At 45.6% G+C, this 24,558-nt stretch overlaps 1 protein-coding gene across 1 annotated transcript; it reads right to left on the bottom strand.

Moving 5' to 3' along the window:
* Positions 1 to 727: 727 nt before the first annotated feature.
* Positions 728 to 21,458, bottom strand: COTL1 (coactosin like F-actin binding protein 1). Its single transcript, XM_080352285.1, has 4 exons — positions 21,335 to 21,458; positions 20,992 to 21,074; positions 11,563 to 11,720; positions 728 to 2,068 (listed from the first exon to the last, which is right to left on the bottom strand). Exons 1-4 carry the CDS (start codon positions 21,409 to 21,411, stop codon positions 1,958 to 1,960), a joined length of 429 nt encoding a protein of 142 aa, XP_080208411.1. The 5' UTR covers positions 21,412 to 21,458; the 3' UTR covers positions 728 to 1,957.
* Between the last annotated feature and the right edge of the window lie 3,100 nt (positions 21,459 to 24,558).

The following is a 24,558-nucleotide window of genomic DNA, read 5'->3' as shown; positions in this document are numbered from 1 at the left end:
AGCTGGTTTGCCTCTGCTGGGCTCTTTCTTGAGCAGTGCATCAACCCCACGCCACAGCTGGTGCTGATGGATTTCTTGTGGGCTTCAAGGTCAGACTGAGATTGTTGTCCCTGTATCCCACAAGCTGCCAAATAAAAGTTTATCGTGGTCACTCAACTGGTCAGGCAAAGCCTCAGAGCGTCACAAGTTCTCTGCAAAGCTCTTTGCTGTTAGTTATGACTGTCCCTACTGTTAGTCCTGTAAAAATTAACCTTTTCCTTTCTTTTGGAGGAAGTTCAGTCCAGTTGTAATGCCTCACGTAACCCTGTGCAGGAAGCTGCAATACTTCACTCTGGAAGTGTTGTTCTTGCTCCCAAATCTGTTCCTGACCTCTCTACTTTTATTTTATGTGGGTGTGAAATTCTTTTTGACCTAATTACAATTCCCACTTGGCATTTTGGTGCTGGAAATTTAGATGTAGAGCTGCTGAACAAAGTGTGTCAGATGCACCGTGGTCACCTCTGCCTTTATAATGGAGATGAGCAGGCAAGGGCTGCAGGCACTGAGAACGTTTAACATTTAAGCCAGTGTTTAATTCCCCTTATAGCCCCAAGATTGCAAGAGCTCAAAGCATTACACCCAGGATTAAGAGACCTCCTAAATATAGGCTTGTTGTTGCAGGGAAGGTAGAAGAACAACAGAGTCACTGAGAACTGTTCTTGAAAAACATTTATTTTTGTAACGGGTTTATAACGCTGACTCCCAAGCCCCCAGTACAACACAGTTTCCCCCTACACATAATTTTGGGGAAAATTACCTTTGATGGAAAAAAGAAAAAAGCCATACAAAGAAGCCCCCTCGAACAAACAGTCTGGTACCAAACAAACTGTGCCCAGGTTATCTCTGAGCCTCCACTGTTGGATGTTGCATCCCAGCTGGGACAGAGCTGCCCTGCTCCATCCCTTGGTCAGAGCTATGGGATGGATCGTTGCCCAAAGGCCCCAAATAACTGAAAATGTTATGTTTAACTGCCAAAAAAACAGGGGGGACCTGGGCAGAGAAGGCTGCTGGATTCAGCGGCTGTTATTCTTGCAGACATCATTTAAAAAGAAAACCTATGCATTTCAGTTTCACCTCCTGAGCCCCAGCTTTAGGAAAGTCAAATACAAACCCAGAGACCAAGGTACACAAAATTGTGAACAAGTGTCCAGACATTTCTAAGACCCTCACTTTACTGTGCCATAATACCTCCAAAAAAAAATCAAAACCTCCACATTTGGATCATGCTGGATCTTATTTTTAAGAGGGAGGGGCGGAGATGCAGCACATAGCGTAGCAACTGTCAAGCAACGTTTAAGGCAAATTTATTCCCATTTATTAAGAGTTGAAGAGATTTTTTTTTGTGTTTGTTTGTTCTCTTTTTTAATCTATTAGATAGCATCTTAGCTGGACATTTAAGCTTAGACAATTTAATCAAAGTTTAGGTGAAATCAACTCAAATTGCTCTGAGCCTACAACAGCAAAAAATATTATTCCCAAGAGTATCATTGAGAACAAATTAAAAAAAAAAATAATAATCAATGTTCAGAACTCCCTCAAAATTTTCTCCCCTCAGAGACCAGGTCAAGCCCAACTAAAACACACAGACATGCAGGCAAGTGAAGAAGGACACAATGGCAAGCCTCTAGAAACACAATGCTGAATAGGATCAAAGCGGAGCCAAACCTAAATTGCACAGATGTGAGAACATAAAGTTATGAGTAAAAAAAATGGGGGAGTGGGGGGGAAGAAGCCCAGAGAGGAATGTTTCATGAGATGGAATGGAAAATAGAAGTCCGCTGTGTGCAAAGGAAGGGAGTTCTTAGGTGCACACACAGAACGCTGGGGATTCCAGTTGCCTCATCTCTCAGCTGGGTTATTTGTTGTGCCTTTCCCCTCCCTTTGAGATCCAGGTGATGGTGCCAGGAGGTTCGTGCGTTTACTCAGTCTGTGCATCGTAATTAGCCCCCCCTGCTTTCTTCAGCTCGTTCTTGATGTAATCCTCATCCAGCTCTTTGTGGTCACTAATCACAAATTCTTTGGCAAAGTTCTGCAAGAGATAAAGAAAAAGCCTGTTAAAAAAGGGAATACTTGTCCAAGTAGCTGAATAAAGAAGTGTTATCCAGCCTCCATGGCTGTATGAGCTGTATACCCTTATCTGCTGTTGATAAGTAGAAAGCTGTGGATGAGACACAAAACTAGTGATGGCAAAATTTGGGAATTAACCTGGAGCAATTTTATGTTTATGTTTCTTCTTCTACTGTTACCAGCTGCAAGACCCAATCTTGCCCTATACAATAACTCTTTCTAGCAATAAATGCCTGGGCCAGGGTAGGCCAAGTTTCCTAAGTAATAATGAAAACTAAAAAGCCCAAAATTGCTGACCACCTAACTGCCACAGACCCTCAGAATGATCTTCTAATCGTGTCTGTGCCCTGGTACTGTTCAGGAGGACTTTTCCCAAAACAAGATCATCAGCCCTATGCTGCAGCTGATGGGAGGATGCTTCAATTCAAAACTGAACAACATGCAGATGGTACAAGGAGCAAATACATCTACATCCTCCTCTCAACTATCTCATCAAGGCCAAAACAAAGACAGCGTACAAGACAGGCTGCTGGTGTTGTTAATAGGCTTGAGTGTGCTCTGTGGTCTAATGATCCGAAGTGACCTTTGAGAACACGCTTTATTAACACACTTGTGCACCATAGGGCAGCTGTCTGGCCGCTCCAATGCTCTTTGCAACTCATGGGAGCTGGGCAGGCACTTGGCAGCATGTGTGAGGCTGTGAGCAGAGAAAACCTCGCTCTTAACAGATCGCTGTGGATGGGATCCCGCGGTGCCTTCAGGGCACTTGTCACAGCAGTGTCACTCCAGACAGGGATTTGTCCCTCCTAGCAAGGGTGGCACGCATATGTGTGCACACACATTTCAGCAAATACGCATTTTTGCTTATTGCTTTAGCATTCCCCTTCCTAACCACAACTGAAAACGCTGCCTGTGCCTTTCCCTTCCCCCCTAACCCACAGAGAGTTTTAGATGTGAAAAGCCAAGACAAGCCATTGCACTCTGCAGGGCCAGGGACAAAAAAATACACTGAAATCCCAACAGTCCTGCTGCAATGTCTCGGGAAATCTATAATGCCCGGCTCCCTGGGCAGCAAGCACCTCAACAAGTGATGGAGCTGCCTGGGAGAATGAGGCGATGCTGTGAGAGAGAAGCCGTCATCTTGTCCAGATCTCCCCAGCGCCGACACAAGCAGGGAGTGGGGGGTTCTAACTTGTTTCAGACTCTAAGCCATGGGAGAGCTCTTGATTTGGCAGCATCTCAAGGGTCTCGGTTTGGGATCAGAGTCGGGTAAAGGAGGGGGTGGAGAAGGATTCAGCTTGAAAGAGCCTCAGCGCCTCTTTCATGCGGTGGAAGAAATAAATGGAAGGGAGAGCAAACCAGCATCCCTCCCCCACACCAGTCACCCAGGCTGCGGCTGATCCTGTTTCACACTGTCGGAAATCCTCGCTACCCAAGAGTTGCTCATGGGTGGGAAGAAAAAAAAGAAAATAAAAAGCTTATAGCAGCTATTGAGAAGCCTTGTCTGCTCTGCTTTAGTTTAGCAGCAATTTGACGAAGTCCTAAGAAATAACAACCATTTCACAGCAGCATTTTGCTCCACGCTTCAGTGGTTGGCTTTTCTGGTGTGAGGACGGATGGACATTACAGGCACTCAGCCATGAGAGTTCAGGGAAAATGGGAAAGAAACTGTTTCTTTAGAGAAACAAAAAAATCCTTTTTTAAAGATGGGAAATGAAGAGGCGAACTGCCCAAACCATCAGATTGGGTCATGCTCACCAGTGTCCTGCTTCCAGGTCTGTGTGAGATCTCTGCAAAGCTCAGACAACAATGGTTTTCAACTATCTGATGCTCACTGAGGTGTGCTACCTACATGATTTTTGAGCTGAGCCTTTTCAATCTATTTTCTGTGTGCTAACAGGTTTAACAGTTTTTCCTCAGCTCAGGAAGCAGATGATCCAGGACTATGTGACTTCAGAGTTAGTCTTTGCTCTGACTTTAGTGAGAACTGAGGCAGGCCCATAAAATAATTTCTGAGAGGAATTCCATGAAAAATGTGTGTGTTTTATAAATGTGAGGAGTGTTTCCTTCGATGCCTGCTGTGCAGAATCCAGCCGATTCTGAAATTAAAACTGCAAATGCACTCACAGAGGGGAACTAAATAATATGTACTGCAAAGTTATTACAATTTCTCAAACGTCTTCTCAACTAGATAGTTATCCAGATGATTCCTGGGTTACGATCTGTGGGCACCAGCCCCTATTTCATGTCAATGCTACCAAGACACCTTGCAAGGTTGGAACAATCTCCCTGCAGCAGTGGCCAGATGGGTTGTATTCCCAGCCACTCTTAAATATCCTCTTAGCTGACCGGGGCCACCTCTTGTGCCAGATTTGTACCCTCGGAGTGCAATCTGGGTCACTGCTAATAATAACTCTTTGCTTTATTCCTTTCTGCTGGCAGGTGCTGCCAGGGCTCTGGTTCTTTGCACCACGATGTCTCATCAAGCCTGGCCCCAAGGGGAGAAGAGGCTTTGGGTGAGCTTGCTGCCTGGAACTCCTGATTTCAATATCCTGGTTGACCCTTTTTCAGCTATATCCTCCCTCATCACTCAGAATTCACTGTTCGAGCTCTTTGGGGTTTTTTGTTCAGGGTGCAAATCAGGGAGGCATATACGTATTTTAGAAACAGTGGAAACTGCTTCCTGTGTCATCAGGGCAGGGAAACAGAAGGGACTTTGGCTCTCAGATCAGGAGACTGGGCACCCATGATCAACAGCAGCACTTTTCAGCCAAGGGCCATTTTATCCAGAGTTCACTCTTTTTTTTGTCCCCACTGAAACTGCCAGAATGTAAAACTGCTCCAAACTGATTTAATTTGGTCTGATGTTAGCTAGACCAGGCAATCATCCTTATTTGGCTTGACTGTCGTCTCCAATTATAAATAACTGATCATAGTGAACCGGCTCCTGCAAAGCACCAGGAAAAATCCTTGCTTCAAGCAGTTAACAGCAATGCCAACAGCCAGACTTCTGCTCTGCCACCAGATTTTCTTTCTGTCCTTAAAAGATTAGGGTGGGGACAGTCCCTGCTTTTTCTTCTCACACATACCCATGTCTAATGCCTTTCAAGAGAATCACAGAAGTTACAGCCGCCTAAGGCACAGTGCATAGCTCTGATGCCTGGCCCCTCTCTTTGCTGACATGCATCTTCATTTTACATCCTCTGCTTCCCTTTCTTTTCTCCTCTCCGTCCCCAAGCTTTTTACAACCGCAGCAAGCCCTGCAAGTGAATTCTAGCCTTTGTATTCACCCCAGAGTCACCAGCAGCCTACAGATTACAAAAACAATGATGCCTTTTATGTTTATCATTCTCACGATGCAAGTGACCACAGTCTCTTTGCTTTATCTCTCAAATCACTGAACGTGTAAAAAGTCAGGTTTACTCATGGCTCTTCAATGCACCTATCTAGCACATGCTTCACTTTGTGCCGGAGTGGCAGAGGGTCACAATTTTGCAATCCAGTTCCGCTGTGTCAACTTCCATGTGACACTACAGAGGGAAAGGGCTCCAGCCATGCAGGTCAGGTTGCAAAAAGTGAGCCTGCATCTCACCCAGGGAAACATGAAATTTGTCCAGCAAGCTCAGTCCAGCATTTCAATTCCAGACAACTTTATGGGGGGAAAAAAAAGGCGGAATAGATTTTCTCAGGCCCTGAATGTTTAGCATATGGGGCCATAAAATTCCACTAAGCTGGCCAAAGGAAAATCTGTCTGGTGCAGATACTGTACCAAAAAGGTCTGCAGAGGCCGGTATAAATCTCAGCATGGGTAGGCCTGAAGCCAGAAGGAAAATCCTTGTATCGTCTACAGACACCTGGGTTGTTAGCAGGTAGGAGCAGTGCCAGGTAGTTGAGCAGCTTCTTGCTGTTTTAATTTACATGGGGACCTGCAGCAGCCTCCATTGTTGTTCAGAATCCTAATTTCCACTGTGCCTAATGTCACCACTCTCATCCATGCTCATCTTATTTTCAGCACAGACACAGTACAGAGGAGATGACATCTCCCATGTTAGTTTTGCAGCATTGTATGAGTCCCAGATGCGGGGTCATGGGGAAGAAAGGACACGTCCTGTGGCTGCAGCAAACCTGGTCCTGTGATCAGCTGGCGGAGTCTGAGCCATCAGCAAAACCCCTCTCTGCAAATGTACTCCTTGCCAATTTTTACACGGACCAGTTCCAGCCGCTGGGAGAAGCCAGCCCAAAACTCTGGCAAACGCATCTCCCAGCGACAGGAACTGCATTTCAGCTGATCTGCAAATTCTTCCTATCTGTGCTGCATCCCACTGGAGAAGTCACAGGGCTGGATGGCAGATGTGGGGTGCAGTTACTTAACAAAGTTACAGCTTTCTCTAGACTAGGAGTTCTTGTAAATCCATATCTATTTGGTATGGTCATTACAGTAGACCAGAATAGGAAAAACAGTCAAAAAGCACAATTCTGTTTGCCTTCCCAGCAGTATGTCACCCACGCTCCTGAGAAAGCCTGTCTCAAAGCCACGATGCAGCTGTTACCGTATGAGTTTGATTTTCTAACTACCTCTAACAAAGTTATTATGCCATCTTTTGTTTAGGCCACTGTACTAACATGAGAAGCTAATGTACATACATGGTGTTATAAGTGTTGTATCTGTCCTGAAACCAGGGACCGTAACCCCATCAGTGGGTCCTCCCTCCTGAGAGAGCAGCTTCAGTGCAGTGAGGAATCCAGCGGAAAAGAGAAAGGCGAACAAAAAAGATCTGACCACGAGCTCCAAAGCAGGAACTCCGTAAACTTGTTGACATCACTAAAGTCGGGCAAATTCCTCACCAAAAATAATAATGAATAAAATGCCACGAATATTTGCTCACAGAAACAGAGTTGTTTCACCCTGAATATGATTTAGGCAAATAATAGAGCACATGACTTTGTGGGGGCAGGAGTACTGAGGAAAATAGAGAAGAGTCAAAATTTGTGGAAAATACGACAAACTGGCAAAGGTCTGGCGGTCCACTTGCTGAGACAGCCGTTGCAGCGGAATTCAGTCCCGTCAGGAAAAAGACCTTCACGCTGCCCAATGAAGGGTTAAAATCTCCCGGTAGGAAATGCAGCTATGAAGGGCAACAAGTTCACAGAAAGGAAGCAACGCTCAGAGTGAAACCAAGTCCTGTTTTCAGTTCTTCAGCATTTACATCAAAACCAGACCCCTTTTTACACTGGTTGCCACTCCCAGCTCCAAACCCCTTGTGCCTGGGCTTGTCCTTGCTGGAAGAAAAGCACCATCATCCCTCTGCCTCTCCAAAAAGTAACTGGGGTTGTTCACTGGAAGGCCTGACACTCCTGGACTTGCCAGGTCTCAACTTGCTGGAATTTTTATGGCTGAACTGAACCTCATACTGGCAGTCGTTCCTTACAGCAACTTACAATAGGCTCCATTTCTGGGCTTTAGCTGACTGACCTGTTTCCCCTAGGCCTGTGGAATAAAGGACGTCAAAAAAAACCAGCCCTCCGAACAGAGAGAGTCTCCTGCATGGATTTGTACTAATGCTGAATGAACCACAACTTGTGCATAGAAAGGAGGTAAAAGGCAGAACTATCATTACTGCTAAGGGCATAAAACATGAATTTTAAGACCAGATTTGGATGATCTCCTTTGCAGCAAAGTAGAAAATATGCCTAAAGCCTTTCCGTTCACCTGGTAACTTCTTTCCCCCCAAATAAGACAGGGTCTTATGTTAATTTTTGCTCAAAAAGATACTTACTTTTTTACATGTTTTGCTGCCTGGATGCTATTTAAATTGACTTTTAAAATGAACTATAACTAGGGCTTATTTTTGGAGTAGGGCTTATATTTCAAGCATCCTCAAAAATCCTGACAAATCATGCTAGGGCTTTTTTTTGGGGTAGGTCTTATTTTTGGAGAAACGGGGTATCTATAGCGATGGAACTGCAGTTGTGCAGAGGGGGCAAATGCTGTGGTGTTTGCTGCACGTGTGGCTCCCTGAGCATCTATGGCTCACCCCTGTGCACAAGACAAGGCACGCTACTGCTGATGACAAAATAGGTGCAGCCTTGTAGTTTGAGTCATCCTGGCTTACTGTTTCATCAGGTTCCTCAGTCGTTAAGTTTAGATCATTCTAGATCTAGGTTTAGACTGTACAACAGAAATGACCTCCCAAATATCTTAAGCAACTGTCTGCAAAGCGTGGGGTGTTGGGTTCTACTACCCCTCTCCCCAAGGGCTGCCCTTGGCCTAGACAGTGGAGAAAAGATGCAATATTGCATCCCCTTACTCCATGCCTCCATTTACACAGAAAAGCCTCCATACATCAGTACCTCAATACTTATTCCCCATCCTGGCCTTACTTCTACCCTGCTCTCTGCTGAACTACTTGGGTCACAGGCTTGACCTCCAGCTGAGGTGAAGAGGAAAGGATAGAAAATGAATGGGGGTGAAAAAAAAGCTACTGAGTGTTCCTTAAATGCAAAAATGCATTTTTCTACAACCCAAAATAAATACAATAAATGCAAAGCCTGTTTTCCAACAACATTAAAGAGGTAATAAGGATAGTCCCAAATAAGCTAGACCTGATTCTCAGCTAGTACAGATTAGAAGAACTATGGCCATTTGCACCTGATGAGATCCATCCCTGTAATTTTACAGTTGGTAGAGCTAAAAATCAATTGTCCTTTCTTCCTGAGAGATTTCCTGGCAACATCCCCCACTGACTCTGAGTATTGCTTCCCAAACCACCTCCCTATAGATTTCCCAGCACCTGCTCCCCCTTCCAAGGGAGGAATACAAAAGTGAGGGTAATGCAGTTCCTCTCCTTGCTTTGTAATATTCCATCCCATTGTTCACAAGCCCAAAATCTACTCCTCAATAGCTAATATACCGTACGTTTTCCTTATGACAGGTGCTTCTAGGAGACTGTTAATAATCACCATGTGTGAACACTCTTTATTCTACAGATGCAACATGGTGGGTTTTGCTTGCTAGGAGGTATTCAAGCTGGCTGTCTTTCACTTTGAGTGTCCCAGTGGAAGAACAGTGTTTATTGGCACTTGTTCAGCCTTGAGCAGAGCTGAACTGTAGCTCATCAATGCACCTCCAACATAGCAGAGAATATAAAGCAAGTCTCCCCTCACACTGGAGCTTTGGTCTTCAATAAAGAACCACAGTTGGCTTTTGCAAATATGACAAGATAGCGAGCGCCCTTCGAGTTCTACTGAGGGCTTCTCAAACTGAAGAGCTGTTGTTCTGGAGTCCCAACCAATCTATTCTATAGATCACAAAATCAAAGCTGGTATCTGCTGTACAGAAAGCCTCTTTGTGTCACGCTTCCTTGGAAGGAGATGCACGTTGTGCAGAGTAAGTTGTGCCTGTGGGCCATGCACACAACTAAAACTGCAGAGCCAAACTGCATCAATAGCCCTGATTCTCGTTTATAAAGAAAAAAAATCCCACTCTAGAGTACTCCTCATGCCAAATGATGAACAAACTCTGAGTCAGATTTGTAGTTCATCATTACAGCAACCAACCAACTGTATTTTTCTATGTAGAACTAATGTCTCAAATAATCCCTGTAGAAATCAGAAGCAGTGGGGTGACTGGGAATGTACTTGAAGGTCAAGAGAATTAGCAAGAGCAAAATAGCTCTGGGATAAATTCCATCCACTAAATTTCAGTTGGACTTTCTTGTCCTCTTTGTTTTGCCAGATTATCTGCAAGGTTACATGCATAAAAACAAGAAAATAGTTCTGCTTTTATCCTGCTCCACTTGGAGGGATTCAGTTGCATATCTACAACTATTTAAAATAGTTGTCAAGATAATTTCTTATGAAAAGGAGATCACCACATTAACATTACATTCAGAAATGCTTTGGAGTGGGTTATAGACATGGTTGCTCAATAGAACTGTATTAAGCACAAGTTGTATTGTTTTCATATTTTAGTACAAATTAATTGGAATATGAAAGCTTCTAAGTAATAGCCAAGAATGGTTAATGTTCCACCAGATTATTAACTCAAACAGAGTACTAATCAAAGATGAAACAAGTGAAATTGCAAATTATATGTAACAGACCTGAGGGCCAGATCTCAGAAGAGCATTCAGGAATGCTATTCAATTCAACAGGAATAAATTGTCTGCACATATTATTTTAAAAAATCTTGGGCTTAGTGACTCTTGTATGAGTCATTCATTAGTACTCTATAATTTCATCTTCAGCTACAATTACACAGTTTCGGGTGCTTCACATGAGCAGAGATTTGCTTTCCTCTCTCTCAGATGTCCTTATGGAATTTTCTTTCCAGAACGGGCCCCTCTGTGTAGCTGTCATTTTGAAACATTCAGCACCAGTGATTATCTTCTGGAAGGATATTAATCTGTTATATTCTCTGTGCTTCATATCTAGATATAATCTGCATCATACAACCTACCAGTGAATTGAGGGGGACCTCATTCTCATCCTTCACATGGTCCAATTGGGAGTTTTCCTTGCACAGGCAAGAATACAATGATTAAGGGAGATTATTTCAATGGTCAGTGTGTTCTCCGAGGGCACAAGAGAGACCATTTCTCAGGCGGTGAAGAGCTGGCCTTAGGTTAAGCTGAAAGAGCTGATCTTGCTTGAAATACTTCAGAGGAAACATGCTAAACGTGAGCATCTTCCCCATTAAGAGTCAGCTTTTCGGCAGCAGTTTTTCACAGCCTTCCACAATTTGCTTCTCTCATGGTTTCTGCTGTTTTCACTCACTTGGGCTGAGCCTGGGGCCCAACAGAGCAAGTCGGGCTCTGACAACCCAGGGACTCGACAGAGTTAACTGATAAGCTCAGCTGGGCAGACCAATTCAAATGAAGCCCTTCCAAGGTGTGTACCAAGCACACTTCCCTTTTTCCCTGATACGCCCAAAGCCAAACAGAAGACTGTTCAAATCTAGTTAGCTATTAAGAACTGTTGGTTAATTGGTACTGATAGGGACTTCAGACTTTAGTTGATTAGGTCCACGAATTCATTGTGCAGAGACAAAAAGCCTCAAGAGAAGTTTAAACAAGGGTGTGGGTTTTTCTGTTTGATTTTACCTGCTTAACTTAATATTGCCTTGTTCTCTACCATTCAATATTATGTTATTTCCATATCAAGGAAGGAGATGGGAAACATCTTAATGGTGACAAGGAGGGGAGTGCATATGTCCCCTCCTCATGAAATAGTTAAGACAGCCTTAAGCTCAAAGGTGCTTCTTTATGCCTGAGCGCTGAAAGAGCAGATGTTAAGTCTTCCTAGCAAGAAGACAGGCAATAGGAAACCATCTTCTTTTTAAGGAGATTATCTACTAAGTTGAAGTATGATCCAGTTCTTCCCCATCCGACCCCTCCTGCTGGTGTCTGTAAAGCGAAAAGCGATGAGAACTGTTGGTTAGGAGCAGAAGGAGGTTACCTGTACTACTTCTTTGACCAGAGTCTTGTCGGTCCCAGTTTTGGCTCTCTGCAGGCCACTGACATCCTCTCCAATCCAAGTGATGAGGGCAAACTTGACTCGCTTGCTCATGGCATCACCGGTGGTGAATCGGACAAAGCCAAACAATCGAACATCGTCTGGAGAGACAAAGCAAAAAGAACAAAATGATTAAAACTAGAAACATCCCTGTCTTGCTGTTTTCCAGGTGAGACTATTGCTCTCAACTTAAAGACTAAGCCAAGGCACTGATCCTGTGCTACAATACTATCACTCAGGATTAAAAGGGCAACTTATGGGGCTCTGCTCGTACACCCTTTGCTTGCAGGGTACACTTTGCCAGGGTCAGGTCTGCCTCTTTCTGGGGTGCTCTGAGTTACTGAGGGAAACTGGCTGTGCTGGCCACCTCACCCCACATTAGTGACTTTGGAAATGGCTAAAAGACAATCAACAGGCACCTCAAGAGCACAGGGCTAACCCCAGGTACACGTTCAGCCAGATGTCCATTTGCAGGTCACTGCTCAAGAAGGGAAGAAAGTGATTTCTCAGCATCTCTTTCTTACAGGATAGCAGAATTAGGGTCACATATTATAATATATACCAGAAACTGGCCATTGTGCAAATCTGATCCTTTCCTCTCCTTCTCTGCAGCAACATTTCTGGCTCAGTTGTACTACGAGTTTATAAGTAGGACAGAAGAAGAAGCAGCAAAAGAAAAAAATGCAATTACTTCCCCAGATGTGTTTTTCTACTTCTCTGAAGCCTTGCAGAGAAAGGCTTTGGATTTTAGAACTGTAACCATCTTTATTTCACAGCTGGTTTCTGCCATATCACGCCAGACTAGAGTTATTTAGTCTGGTCATATGTGTTAAAACCTTGTAAACTCCTTGTCGTGAAGAATCCTTTGCAGGGTGACTCATCAACAGAGGTAGTTGGACACCGTCATGATCACAGGCACTTACAAAGCGTGTGACACGATCTACTCCTGTCCCCAGCCTGGGTGGCACACACGATGCTGGAACCTTCAACCAGGATCATGCAGAAAAGCAGAGCAGATGGACAGTTGTGCAATCGTGGAATATACCTAATCATAGCTACTGCATCTGTTCGAGCTCACTCAAGACCTTGTAAATGAAATTAGATGACTCAAAATAGGAGAACAGACTTGCTGTTTGAACAGAATCATGTTAATCCTGGTTACACTTGTTGTGACCAGTTCAACATGCTTTATAGTTATTTGCTGTCTTGACTATTGCCAGGTGAAAGTGCAGACTCCAGGTGCCATAATGTTTGCCAGCATCCGCATCCTTGGATCCATTACAGCTTGTTCCAGGCACGGTCAGGACAGCCCCAGGAGCTCTAGAGCTAGGGGAGAACAGCTTGAAATTGTTCATCCCCAGAAAATAAGCTGCTAGAAATCCATGCAGAAAAAGCAGGATGTTCTCTGAAAGCTGACAGATCTCAGAGCATCTTCAATACTTTGTTTTGCCAAGATGTGAGTAAAGACAACTTCCCCTTGATAAAATATAAGACTTTTTAAGTCCAAAAAAAGGCCACCTATGCTCCCCATATTTTGTTCTCTATGCACTTTTTTTTGCCACTGATAGAAGACTACTGGGGAAGACTGGAAAATACATGTAGGGGTGTGTGTGAGCCAGTACAGTGTTTAAAACAAACTCCCCTGAAGATTTCAAAATCAAAACAAAGAGAAAGAGAGATCTTATTCAAAGGAAAAATCCAGATGGATCTTTGGAAGGAGAGTAAGAGTCGTGTACCAACAGTTCAGGCAAACCAAACTTCTCTCTCAGATACCCTGTTACTGGTAAGTACAAGAAACACACACAGAGAGTCCAGTTTCTGACAGTAAATCCTCTTCCCAAGATTGATTAGAACCATAAATGAACCGACAGCCAGGAAATACCCAAGGTGAAGAGAGACAGTAAATCCCCTAACGTTACTATTAACAGTTCTATGAAAAAAAATTGCTTTCCCCAATCGGTCAGTAAAGGAGGCCACACTCCGCTAAGAATTGTACTGTCATTCCTATGGGAACACAGGGCTGGAAGGCACTTTAATGTTGTTGAGTCCTGGCCCCTACTATATTGTAACCATGTCCCAGCCCTTCCCATGGGCCCATCACTTTCCACCCAAGCACGAAGGTTTTTCATCCCTGCCCCTTCTACCAAAGGCTGTTACAGATCCTGAAGGCTGCCTTGGAATATACCCCTTTATTAAAAAGATAATGCAAAAACATAATGAATGTGAGAAAGCGGTGCTTTTTCACAGCAAGATGAAAAGAAGTTGAAGGAATTTATCTGTCAGCATGAACTCCAATTTTGACATGAACCCACGGATCGCTGGCAGCAGCAGGATTTGCTCCTCTGCAACAGAGCTGGAGTGTTTTCTGTCTGAGAGCAGCTGGATCAGTGGCACCACATGCAGCAATTCCACGTGGGCTTTTATCTGTTAGATCACCTCATAGTGACTATGAGCAACTCTTACCTCATCGTGTTAATTCTCAATAAGTTTAATGAGCAACGGAGGTGAGATGTGGGGCTCTGAGTCACTGTCTCGGGCAGATTTTACCTGAGGCGGGTTGATCCGTGGGGGCTGGAATGGTCAGAGCCGAGCTCGGCGCTTTCTCCTCCTGCCTCCCCATGGGGGTTGTATCCCCACAGGAGGCAGAACACGCTCTTCAGCTGCCAGTTTTCAGCCCAGCATATTTAATATAAACCACCAATATGTGATGCTTTAACTTGACCTGCCACTCTGTGAATCGCAGCAGCTGAGGAGCGTTTCAGCAGCTGCACATGAAACCAAGAGGGAACGTGAATCGGAGCCCTTAGCAATCAACATGTCTCTTTTCCTAAAAGGGCAATGGGGACAGATGTGGAGATTTTTAGCGCTACTTCAGCCTGGGTATGGGCCCTTCTAACTGCAGGTCAAAATCCCTGAGCAGAAGCGGTTGAGTTCCACGATTAGTCTGAAGCATGTGCAGAGCGATAACGGGATCAAAGCACAAGTCCTTTTATACTCCCAGATTTCCTCTTTTCACGGTTAATTGGTTCTATCCTACCAGATCACCTCACTGCACTGGAAGCCATCGATGCCGTCAGTGCCAAGTCCCCTAGAAATCTCAAGGCATTAATATCCACCCTCAACATACACCCCCCTTTTCACACAAAACCACTTAGGGTGGTTTTAGGAACTGCTGGGTGTGTGGGAGAGCCTAATAAATCATAGTGAGACAGTAGATTTCCTCTGAGAGAGGAAATCCTGCCCGGTTCTATGCAACCACCTTCCTAGTCACTAAGCCATGAATTTCAGGGCAGAGAGAGGCAAATAATAGATCTGGGTAGAACGGAAATAGCAGCTCTCCCAAGCTACAAACAGCAGGAATTAAAAACGTTAATTCCTGCTAATATCACTACTCCTTTAATTAAGGTTGTAGAGCAGGACAATAGGGCTATACAAACAATGGAAAGTACAATGAATGCCTTAATGAGCATCACTTAGTATTTTTCTCCAAACCCCTTACTTATCAGTAGGCAAGATTCTCCAAATATACTGACTAAGCTGCTCCTGGCTGTCAACAAAGCTCGATGCCAAGCTGCAGAGATTTCCTTCATGGCATTCTCCTCTTTTTCATCCACTCAAACCCTTTAGTTCAGCTGTACTAAAAAATTCCCCATTAGATTGAAGTGGACTGACTCATCAGGAAAAGATAATAGCTGCAGGAAAGAAATACACGGTCAAGAGCTTCACGGTTCTTGGGCTTAGGGCTCTGAACAGCCAAGCCAGGGACGTGCCAAGATGAGGCCACCGCTCACCTGCCTGCTCAGGCAAGGTCACGTATAACAAAGCAGCTGATGGAAAGATCTGCTATTGTGTGCTGGCCAACAATGAATTACTGATAGCACATGACAGGTTTCATGAAGGATTTGTTTCAATTAAATCAATTTTTGATTAATTTGTCCATTTTCCACCTCTTCAGTCACCCCTGTATTCACATGGCTAGAAGTGCAGACAGGAAACCTTCCCTACCTCTTACTAGGCTGATTTTTCCCTCTTGAACCATGTTAAAGAGCATGCAGAGATGCTCATTAAGTCAGCTAAGAGAAATACAGAATGTTTGACCTGGGGACCATATTCCGCCCCAGAGTGCAGCGATCCCAGCGAGCGGGGAGGGCACAGGGCAGGGAAACGCTGCCAAGACAATGTGAAACTCCCACAAACCACCCGTGGCCCCAGGTCTGCCTTTAAATAGATCTTCAGGGAAAGCAGGCAAGACCAACATTAAAGAGGAAAAACAAAAGCAGTAGGAGATTGATTTACAAAGCCCATTTTAGCAACTTAAGATGTAGCCAAATGCAGATAAGCACCTATCTCATTATATGTCCTCGTGTATTTTTACAAATCTTTCCTACAACCTAAGGTGCCAATGTAATCTTGGTGATCTCTCAACTCTTAGCTCCTAAATTTTATATGCAGGCCAGGCTTATAGGACACTTGTCATAAGCCCAAAAGAGCTTCCTTTTTTATTTTCTTCCTAATATTTTATGCCAACCAGAAATTATTTTATAGGGTGTTTATTTCCTACCAAGGATTTTCAGTTCTTCCTCGTGCTGAATGCACAGTGTGGTTTTGGTTTGATCCTTTCAGACACATGAATAACTATCCCATTTCATGCTGTCATTGCAATTATTTATCTGGACTGGGGCTTTTCAAATAAAAGGCTCATTATTTCTTTTGTCAGGGATGCATTGAAAAACAACTGTTCACATGTGGCATGGGGGGGAAAACACAGTCTTCCAGCCTCTTCATTACTAAATGGCAGAATACACACTTTAAAAAAAAATGAAGTAAACCACAGACAGACAATGCAATGCTCTGCTGCTTTGTAATATAGAAACAGAGGCAAGTTGTCCGGTGTAGTTGGGTATTACTGACACACACTAAAGTTTAAATGGATGTTTTGGACAAAACTCTTAGTTGGGTATCTCAGTTGTATGTCATTCTGCTCTCCTCAGCAACAGCATCACCAGCCCACTTATGAGCCTTTGAAATGAAAAGCAACGACAAAAAAACTCAAGAGCCTTCACATCCTTCCGTACAATAACCTTCAACTCTTTATCTGTGTTTCTGGCTTCAACTCCACCAGCTAAGCTGTTTTTTTTTTTAAAGTGTACTGATGGCACGTACTACCAAACACCAAATTAATGCTACATCTGGATCCGCGCCAGCTGCAGAGGCAAGAGCTGTAACTGTGAAGTAAAATGGATCAAAAGCCTTGAATTAAGTCCTTGTTTAATGCAGAGGTAATCTGTGCTGTTAAGCCCAACCAAAACAGTCCTCCACCAGAAGACACAGGGTGTCTACACTGTCTGTTTAACGACTCCGACACAATTATGTCCTCAACTTTGGTCTCCAGACTCTTTGGGTCAGACAAAGGCCAATATAGTCACAAACTTGGGTCATTTGCAGGACTGCAAGAGAAAGTGCCACCAGCGGCCCCTTCCTGATCATATAAGGACTTTATTGTGCCAATGATTTAAACCAGCCTCCTTGACTTGACTTTGGGATCAGCTGGTGGAGCTGTTCACACATCTGGGGCTGTTCTTTGGAGGACAGAGAAGACTCCTGCTTGAGACCCAAGCAGTGCCTGGTACCCCAGCCAAAGTGTCTGAGTTATCCTGTGGCCCAACACAGACCTTGACAGCGACTGCTATGCAAAGTCCAGGGTTCAGGCTGTGTTAGCAGCATAATCCTGGGACTCTGAACAAAAGGGCACCGAATGAGCTTTTCTTACCATGTTTTCTTCCTTCAACAGTGGCAATTTCTGTCCCCAGGCAGTGGGATGGGGAAAGGGCGACTGATTATACAGTTCCTTCAACTTTTCTGCTAGTCCACAAAGCTTACTACAGAGCTTTAGGAAGAAAAAACCTCCACCCCAAGATACGACATGTAGGTCTGATGTGCAATGTATATCTGAGAGCAGAGCAACGAGAATAATGAAACCCACCCGAGTCAGAGGGGCTGCAGCAGCAGATCCTGGCCCAGGGCATGGAGCTCCCTGCCTCAGGAGCTCAGCAGCTCCATCTGTCCCCATCCCTTCACCAGCCCACAGAGCCTTATGGGGGAAGTTTGCAGCAAGCCGGTTTCTTACATGGTCTTTTTAAACTGCTACTTCCATTAAAAGAAGCAATTTTAGTTTCCCACTTTTCCCATTGTCCTCAACCACTCTCATTCCCCAAGGAGGTTTGCGGGATCAGTAATGCGTTGGGCCATGGGCTGCATGAAAAGGGTTATTTATGGGGGGAAGAAAAAGCAAAAATATGACCCTGCTGCCAACAACCCCCCTCCAGCCTTTCCTAACCTCGGTCCTTGCACAAGGCAGGATATCCACCACAGGCAAATGTCTCCAGATTGGTACAAAAGACCTTCTTGGTCTGAGAGCCACATAAATTAGCACACACTGACACTGCCTGCTCTGTAATTGAATGCCCTGGGGTGAAGCAATATGTACTGCACGCCGAAGGTGCTTTTTAGAAGAATGGTTATTAAAGAAAGCGGGGGACACAGATGTTTGCCGCTCAGAGCGGCACTGAAATAGATGGTGGAGGAAGCAGAACAGAGTGAGCTGTGACAGAGGGGCTTGTGGACGCTTTGCACGCTGAGGTTTTCAGTTCCAGCTCCCACTCTCACCTTCAAGCACCAAATTACGCTCAGCTCCTACCAGAGGCAGCTGCAGCACTTTGTGGCTTTCAGGGCAGTGTTTTTCACAAAACAGGAATTAGAAACAAGGAAGGAAGTTTATTCTGATGCTGTTTTTTTTTTAATCTTTTCATCACATTTTCCAAAGCTGTTTGCATTGATAGTAGCTCTTCTCCCCTCCAGCAAAATGTAGAATAAGATGGAGCGTGACCCAGAGATGTAGCAATAGGAAAGATTAATATTTAGCAGCTCTTCCCATCCCTCCATCCCTTTCTACCCTTTTTTGCTGGCTTTCAGCAGAAATATTCCAACCAGCTCTGCTTCATAGTAACATTTGGCACCTTTCTTCCAGATGGGGAGGAAAGCTCTAACTTCACGGCTGGCATGAGCATCATTTTCTGACTAAGTCTACTGGGCCAGGCGAAGGGTCACTGCACAGATGGAGGCACCGCAACCTGCAGCTCTTGCTCACCCAGCTTCTGCACCATAATTTGGGTGGAGGAAGATCCTTTCCAGCACTCGTCCGAGCACCGTGCAGCTGAATTTGTCTAGTTCTTTAAGGCTCCAGCAACTGTGCTCCCAAGGTGGGTGTGAGGAGAACCCCTTGCCTGCCAAGGAGCAGCTCATGGGGTGGTGGGAACAAGGAGGGAGAGGGAAAGGGAGCGGTTGAGTAGCTATAAGGGATTTAGCTCCACATTAAAGGCTAACAATAGGCCACAGTCTACCCCCCAGATGCCCTTTATTTAACTCTTCCCTTACCACTCTTATGCCTGAATCATGCAAAATTTCCTTTTTGCTGTAAAAATGTTTCAGTATTGGGGCCAGCTTGGCACTTTGCTGGTATAAAACAAGGTTTGCCTCAACTCTGTCTGTTTAATACCCTGTTTATAAATAAGGGCTGGGCACATGCAAACAGTGGCAAGAAAACAAAACTGGCCATATTCCAAAGTGCGTTATGTGCCTCCATGAGTTGTCATACGCACCCTACCCAGCCCAACAATTACTCTTTTTGCCAAAGCCCCTCTGCCTGCTTAGCCACTCAATAAAAGTGTTCCCTTTGCTACAGAAGATAAGGAACTGTTCTTGAGAGGGTGCCACTCCTGACAAAGCATTCAAAATCAGACAAGAGGACTTCTTAAAAACGAGGAGAGGAAAGAAATGGGGAAGGTTCCTCTGCAAACCTCGGATGTCTGGAGATGCTCAGTTATCCTGGCCACACGAGGTGACAGAGAACATGGCACTAGCACAGGGAAGCTGTTGACCTCCCAGAAAAACTCCTGACCCTTTAGATACCACTGGTGTGAACTCCAGAAGTGCTGAGCCCTGGGTTTCCCCGTATGCCAGGGAACTACTTTTTTCCTTACGTTGCCCATTAAGAAGACCTGGGTGGGAAGGAATTCTTGTGGCACAGGGATATCAGCCCATCTGACATAAACTACAAAAGGATCCATTTCGGTTTTGAGAATTTTTCCTGCAAAGGTCTCAAGAACAGCTGGAAATGAGTAGCTGTGTTAATCCTAGTAAGACCTCACTGCAAATGTCGTAGCAGAGAAGTCTAAACCTTCTTGATTTAATGGCTGCTTTCCAAGGACTGAAATGTATTTTTCTCCTATGATATTTATTGACTGATAATTATCAGTCAAGTCCCACCCTTACGTAAATCACTGGAAGTCCTTCCCTACAACTTGGTAAAATACAACCAAGCCCTAGGACTTGACAGACTGATTTGGCCCAGCACTGGCGTTTCGGTAGCTGCGGGTACAACACCTCCAGGACTCCCTCCACCTTAAGAAGGGAGAGATTGTTCAATGTGCAATTCCTTCACTGCACAGACACATAATTCTGAAAACACAGGTTAACTGTAGCACTTGGCTGTGGCGGAACTAGATCAGTGAGGAAGGTTATAGTCCAGCATTACAAGTCCTTCATATCTCACGTCACTTGGTGCCATTGTTAAAGAGCAGCATAGACTGGGGGAAAAGCTAAATGATTCCCCCCTCAAAGTTATTTTGAGAAAAATCAAAGCCCCCTTTTGTAAAACACGTCAAAAGTTAAGATGAGGTGAAGTTAAATATTCCTCAATTTATTTTCATTTACCCCAAGCTTTGTTCCTCCTGTTAATATTCTGCAAACAACAGTTAAACAATCAACTGCCACGTTTAAACCAGAGCTGCAACTGTTGTGGTTGTGCAACGCCACATATACGATTGTTTTCAGTGCTGTATTGTTCCAGCCAATCTTCGGCATAACCACCCTTCTCAGGTTTCATATTCTCAGAAAATCTGCTGTTACTTTAGCACTATAAATACAATTTACAGAAGAACTCAATTGTAAAGTGATCTGTATGACTGCATCTTTTTGGCCACAAAAACCTGAGTCTTATATGCTATTCAGCCATGCTAAACAAGAAGACAGTTGCAAATCAAGCGTTTTAGCCTGTTTATACCCGAGAAGCAATGAAAAATTGTGCAATGAGGGGGGAAAAAAAGGCCCAAAGGACCTTAAGTCTAAGGATGAGACAAAGGACCGGCCGGACTATGGACTTGGCAGCTGAAAACGCGATTGTGCAGGACGGGGCAGGCAGAGGAAGCAGCAGCACCAGTTCCAGGTTCCCCGAGTTTTCTCCCACCCTTTCCCCCCTCGCACCGGGCAGCAAGAAACACGACGAGGTGCCAAAGCAATGCAGACAGCGCTTACCTGTGCATTTCCTTTTAAAGGTTTCATAGTCTACCCCTTGGTCTCCAGGGACGATTGTAGAGCCGTTGTACTTAAAAGTCACCCTTTGGGAAGGGGAAAAGAGAAGGGGAATGACACATTTAAAAGTCACCCTTTGGGATGGGGGAAAGGGAAGGCAAATAATACATTTAAACATCACCCTTTGGGAAAGGAAAAGAGATGGGGAAGGACATGCTGTAAAATAACATCGTTTTTTGAGGGAGGAGAGGAGAAGGGGAATAAGGTCTATAAAAGTCACCCTTTCTGGAGGGGGGAACGAGAAGGAGAATCGCGGAGCACCGGGAGATGCCAGGGACCAACCTACCAGTTCACCTCGGTGGCATCGTCCCTGACGAGGTTGTACGCCTCCCTGCACGCCTCCTTGTCGATTTTGGTGGCCATGGGGGCGGCCGGCACGCCGGGGAAGGGGAGGGGAGGGGGGGAGCGCGGAGCGGCGCGGAGCTGGGGGGGCCGCGGCCGCCGGTTCTGCCGCTACCGCCCTGCACCGCGCAGTGCCGAGCGCTGCCGCCCGGCCCGGCCCGCCCCGTCCCCCCGCCCCGCCTGCCAATGGCTCCGCACCGGGCCTGCCCCCCTGCCAGCCCCGCCCGGCCCCGGCGCGGGGGTTTCGGGGTGATGCAATAGCCGGGGGACACGGGGATGAAGGTTGGGGCGGGGGGGGCATCTGTCGTGAGGATGCTGCCCGGGCAGGGGGGCGAGGGCCGGGCGCTGTGATGCGTTGTGCGATGGCTGAGATGTTTGCAGCCCCCCCGATGTTTTTGCAGCCCCCGCCGGGCGGGAGGAGGAAGGAAGGAGAAGCGATGCGCAAGATGGAGCGGGCGCGGCGGGGCCGGGAGCCGGGCCGGGCGCACGGGAGGTAGCGGAGCTGGAGAGCAGGTGAGGCCGGGGATGGCGAGGGGATAACGGGGGCTGGAGGGCGGTGTGGGCTGTGCCAGCCGGCCCGGCCCGGCTGGAGCCGGGGAAAGCGCCCGGCGGCTTGTGGGGCTGCCCGGGGGGAGCATCGCCCGCTCCGCCGCGGGTGGCAGCCGGGGAGCGTTCCCGTCTCCATCCCTGCGGGGTGGTCCGGACCATCACCGGGGGCTGGGAGGGCGATTTTGGGTCGTGGCAGCTCGCTGCTGCTTCAGGTGCATGTGCCGGTGTGTTTTAGACCGTTTCAGATGGAGCGATCTCCCCCTGCTGGGCTGCGCTTCCAGCGCTGCCAATTGAAAACAGAAAATCTAACCCAAGTCAATACGCTAATGGGAGGTGCTGGGGTTTAGGCAAAAGCGTAAGGGTTGTCTGTAAGATTGCGTTTCAGTCCTCTGCCTACAGAAATAGAGACGGATCCTCTGCTTTGCAGAACTCAGCTTGAAATAAATGTCTCCAGATGTTGTGCCCAAGGACCAGAGTTCTAAAAACCAGTCCTTGTGTGTGTTAGTGGGTTTCTACCCTAAATATGGAGGGGCTGGATATTGCAGTTTAAATAAAAAATACATTCCATTATAAAAAAGTATCACATTTTGTTTCTTTTAAAGTTTGCAGTGGGATGTTAATTATTTATTTCACATCAATGTGTTGTAAAAGGGAAGTCTGAACGGTAAGAAGCCTCATTACCACATACAGTTACTCAGTGTTTCCAGACATCTCAAGCAACAAGATCACCAGAACATGTGTCAATTTTAACACGCGATGTTTTTCTGCCATGCGATATAAACCCTAACCCTGCAGGCAGCTCCTTCCAGAGAGTCCTGAACAATGTGAGGTTCCCTGTAGCATCAGTGCCCAAAACACGAGCGAATTGCTGCAGTGCATCTGTGATAGAGATGAGGTCATAGGGAAAAGAGAAATATTTCTGAAGTCAGTACAAGTGTAGGACACGGCATCTGGGTGAATCACACTCAATATCTCTGTAGACTGCAGGCTCAAGGTGATCATATAATCACACATTAATAGGTCTGAATTTGATTTTGAAATATTGATTTTCTTTTGGAACTGTCTTCAGGAACACTTTCTCTTTTTTAAAAGCCTTTGTGCTGTCCATTATCTGATCATAATCGTTTTTTCATAGTCTGCATTTATCATCCTTTGGCGCTACCTCACCACTGTTTATATCTGTAACAACTGCTTGTTGTCCTTGTCTCTTCATGCTTGTTCCTCGGCTCCTGATGTTTCCTGGGGGAGAGGTGGGTGACTGAAATGTCATTTCACTTAGAAGGACAAAACCTCGACCTTGTTTGGGTCTCTGTGACCCAGTGGCTTGAGTGTTTGAATTAGATTGATGAGGAACTTTATGCCTCACATTTTTAAATGCCAGATTCAAACCTATGAAATGCTTGGGACCCAACCTCCTCTCTTTGCTTCTCTTCTTTGTCTTGGACACATTTGCATGGATTTTTTTTCTTTTAACACACGGAGGAAGACATATTGTGCTCGGTTTCATCGGGCTTTAACTAGAGAGGGGGAAATACCTCCTTTTCTGGCTCTGTTGAGCTCTGATTTTCTCTTCATATGGGATGTTGAGACCTCTGTCTTCTGTACATGGGTCCTTCCATCCTGTGCAGGAAGGTGTCATTGTCCTGGCAGGTCCATCTGTCCATCTCACAGAGGAAGCACAGACACCAGAGAAAGTGAAAAGTCTTCCCTAAAGCAATGTCAGGCCTGACCTTCAGCTGTCTGGACTCTCCTAGTGAAATTCAGGAAGGGCCTGAGAACATGTAGAGAAGCTGAGCAAACAGGACAGTTCTGCACAGCCACGGCCCCTCAGGAAGCTTAGCTGCTCTCCTAAAACATATTACTAGGTCCATCACACTTTTTTTGCTTCTTTTCTGATCTCTCTGTATGGCTGTCCCCAATCCTGCTTCTCCATCTGTGTCATTTCTGTGCAGGAGCAGAACAAATAATGGAGAGAATAATCCCCTCCTTCAGGAAGATGCTGCTGTGAATTATGGATCACAGCATTAGGTTTGTCACTAAGGTGGTTTTTTGACCCAGACAGACCAGGAATTGAGGCTCCTGGGTTCCCACAGTCACAAGGGCTACAGGAGACCAGAGCTGGCAAAAATGCTTCTCATCTTCAGGCTCGATAATCCATTAGATGAGTAGAAACTCATCATCACCTCCTTTTCTCCGGGATGGCTGAAGGACAGACACAACGCTGGCACACTCTCCTTGTTTGAAAAGCCGTACCCATCATCTCCTGCCCACAACAACGGCCCCATCACCAGGTGGGACATGTGTCAACATTGGGCCATCCCCGGTGGGAGTAGATGGCACTTGGACACACGAACAATCTTGCCGGCTGCCGCTGTCCTGATGATAAATTCTGGAAGATACCCAAGAAGTCTGGATTAACAAAGGGTTTTTTTTAACTTGTAGTGTTTTAGTGAAGACCACCGCACTGACATGGGACTTGGTGGGAGCTGTGTACAAAGGATTTGCTTCTTACTTCATCCCCGAAGGAGGTGCACTGCCAGCCCTGCTGTTCACCAGGGTGCTTTTTATTAATATATAAGCCTCCTGGGCCTTAATCAATGAGAATAAGCCCTCCAGCAG

The sequence above is a fragment of the Nesoenas mayeri genome, assembly GCF_963082525.1.
Source record: "Nesoenas mayeri genome assembly, chromosome: 12".
Lineage (NCBI taxonomy): Eukaryota > Metazoa > Chordata > Aves > Columbiformes > Columbidae > Nesoenas > Nesoenas mayeri.
This window is presented reverse-complemented; position numbering and strand designations above follow the sequence as displayed.

Bases quoted from the DNA above. Each gene is read 5' to 3' on its own strand.
- COTL1 (XM_080352285.1), bottom strand. From the start codon at position 21,411: ATGGCCACCAAAATCGACAAGGAGGCGTGCAGGGAGGCGTACAACCTC. The intron at 21,075-21,334 runs GTAGGTTGGTCC...CCCTTCCCAAAG, and splicing joins GATGCCACCGAGGTGAACTG to GGTGACTTTTAAGTACAACG. The intron at 2,069-11,562 runs GTAACCTCCTTC...TATCTCTTGCAG, and splicing joins TGGTCAAAGAAGTAGTACAG to AACTTTGCCAAAGAATTTGT.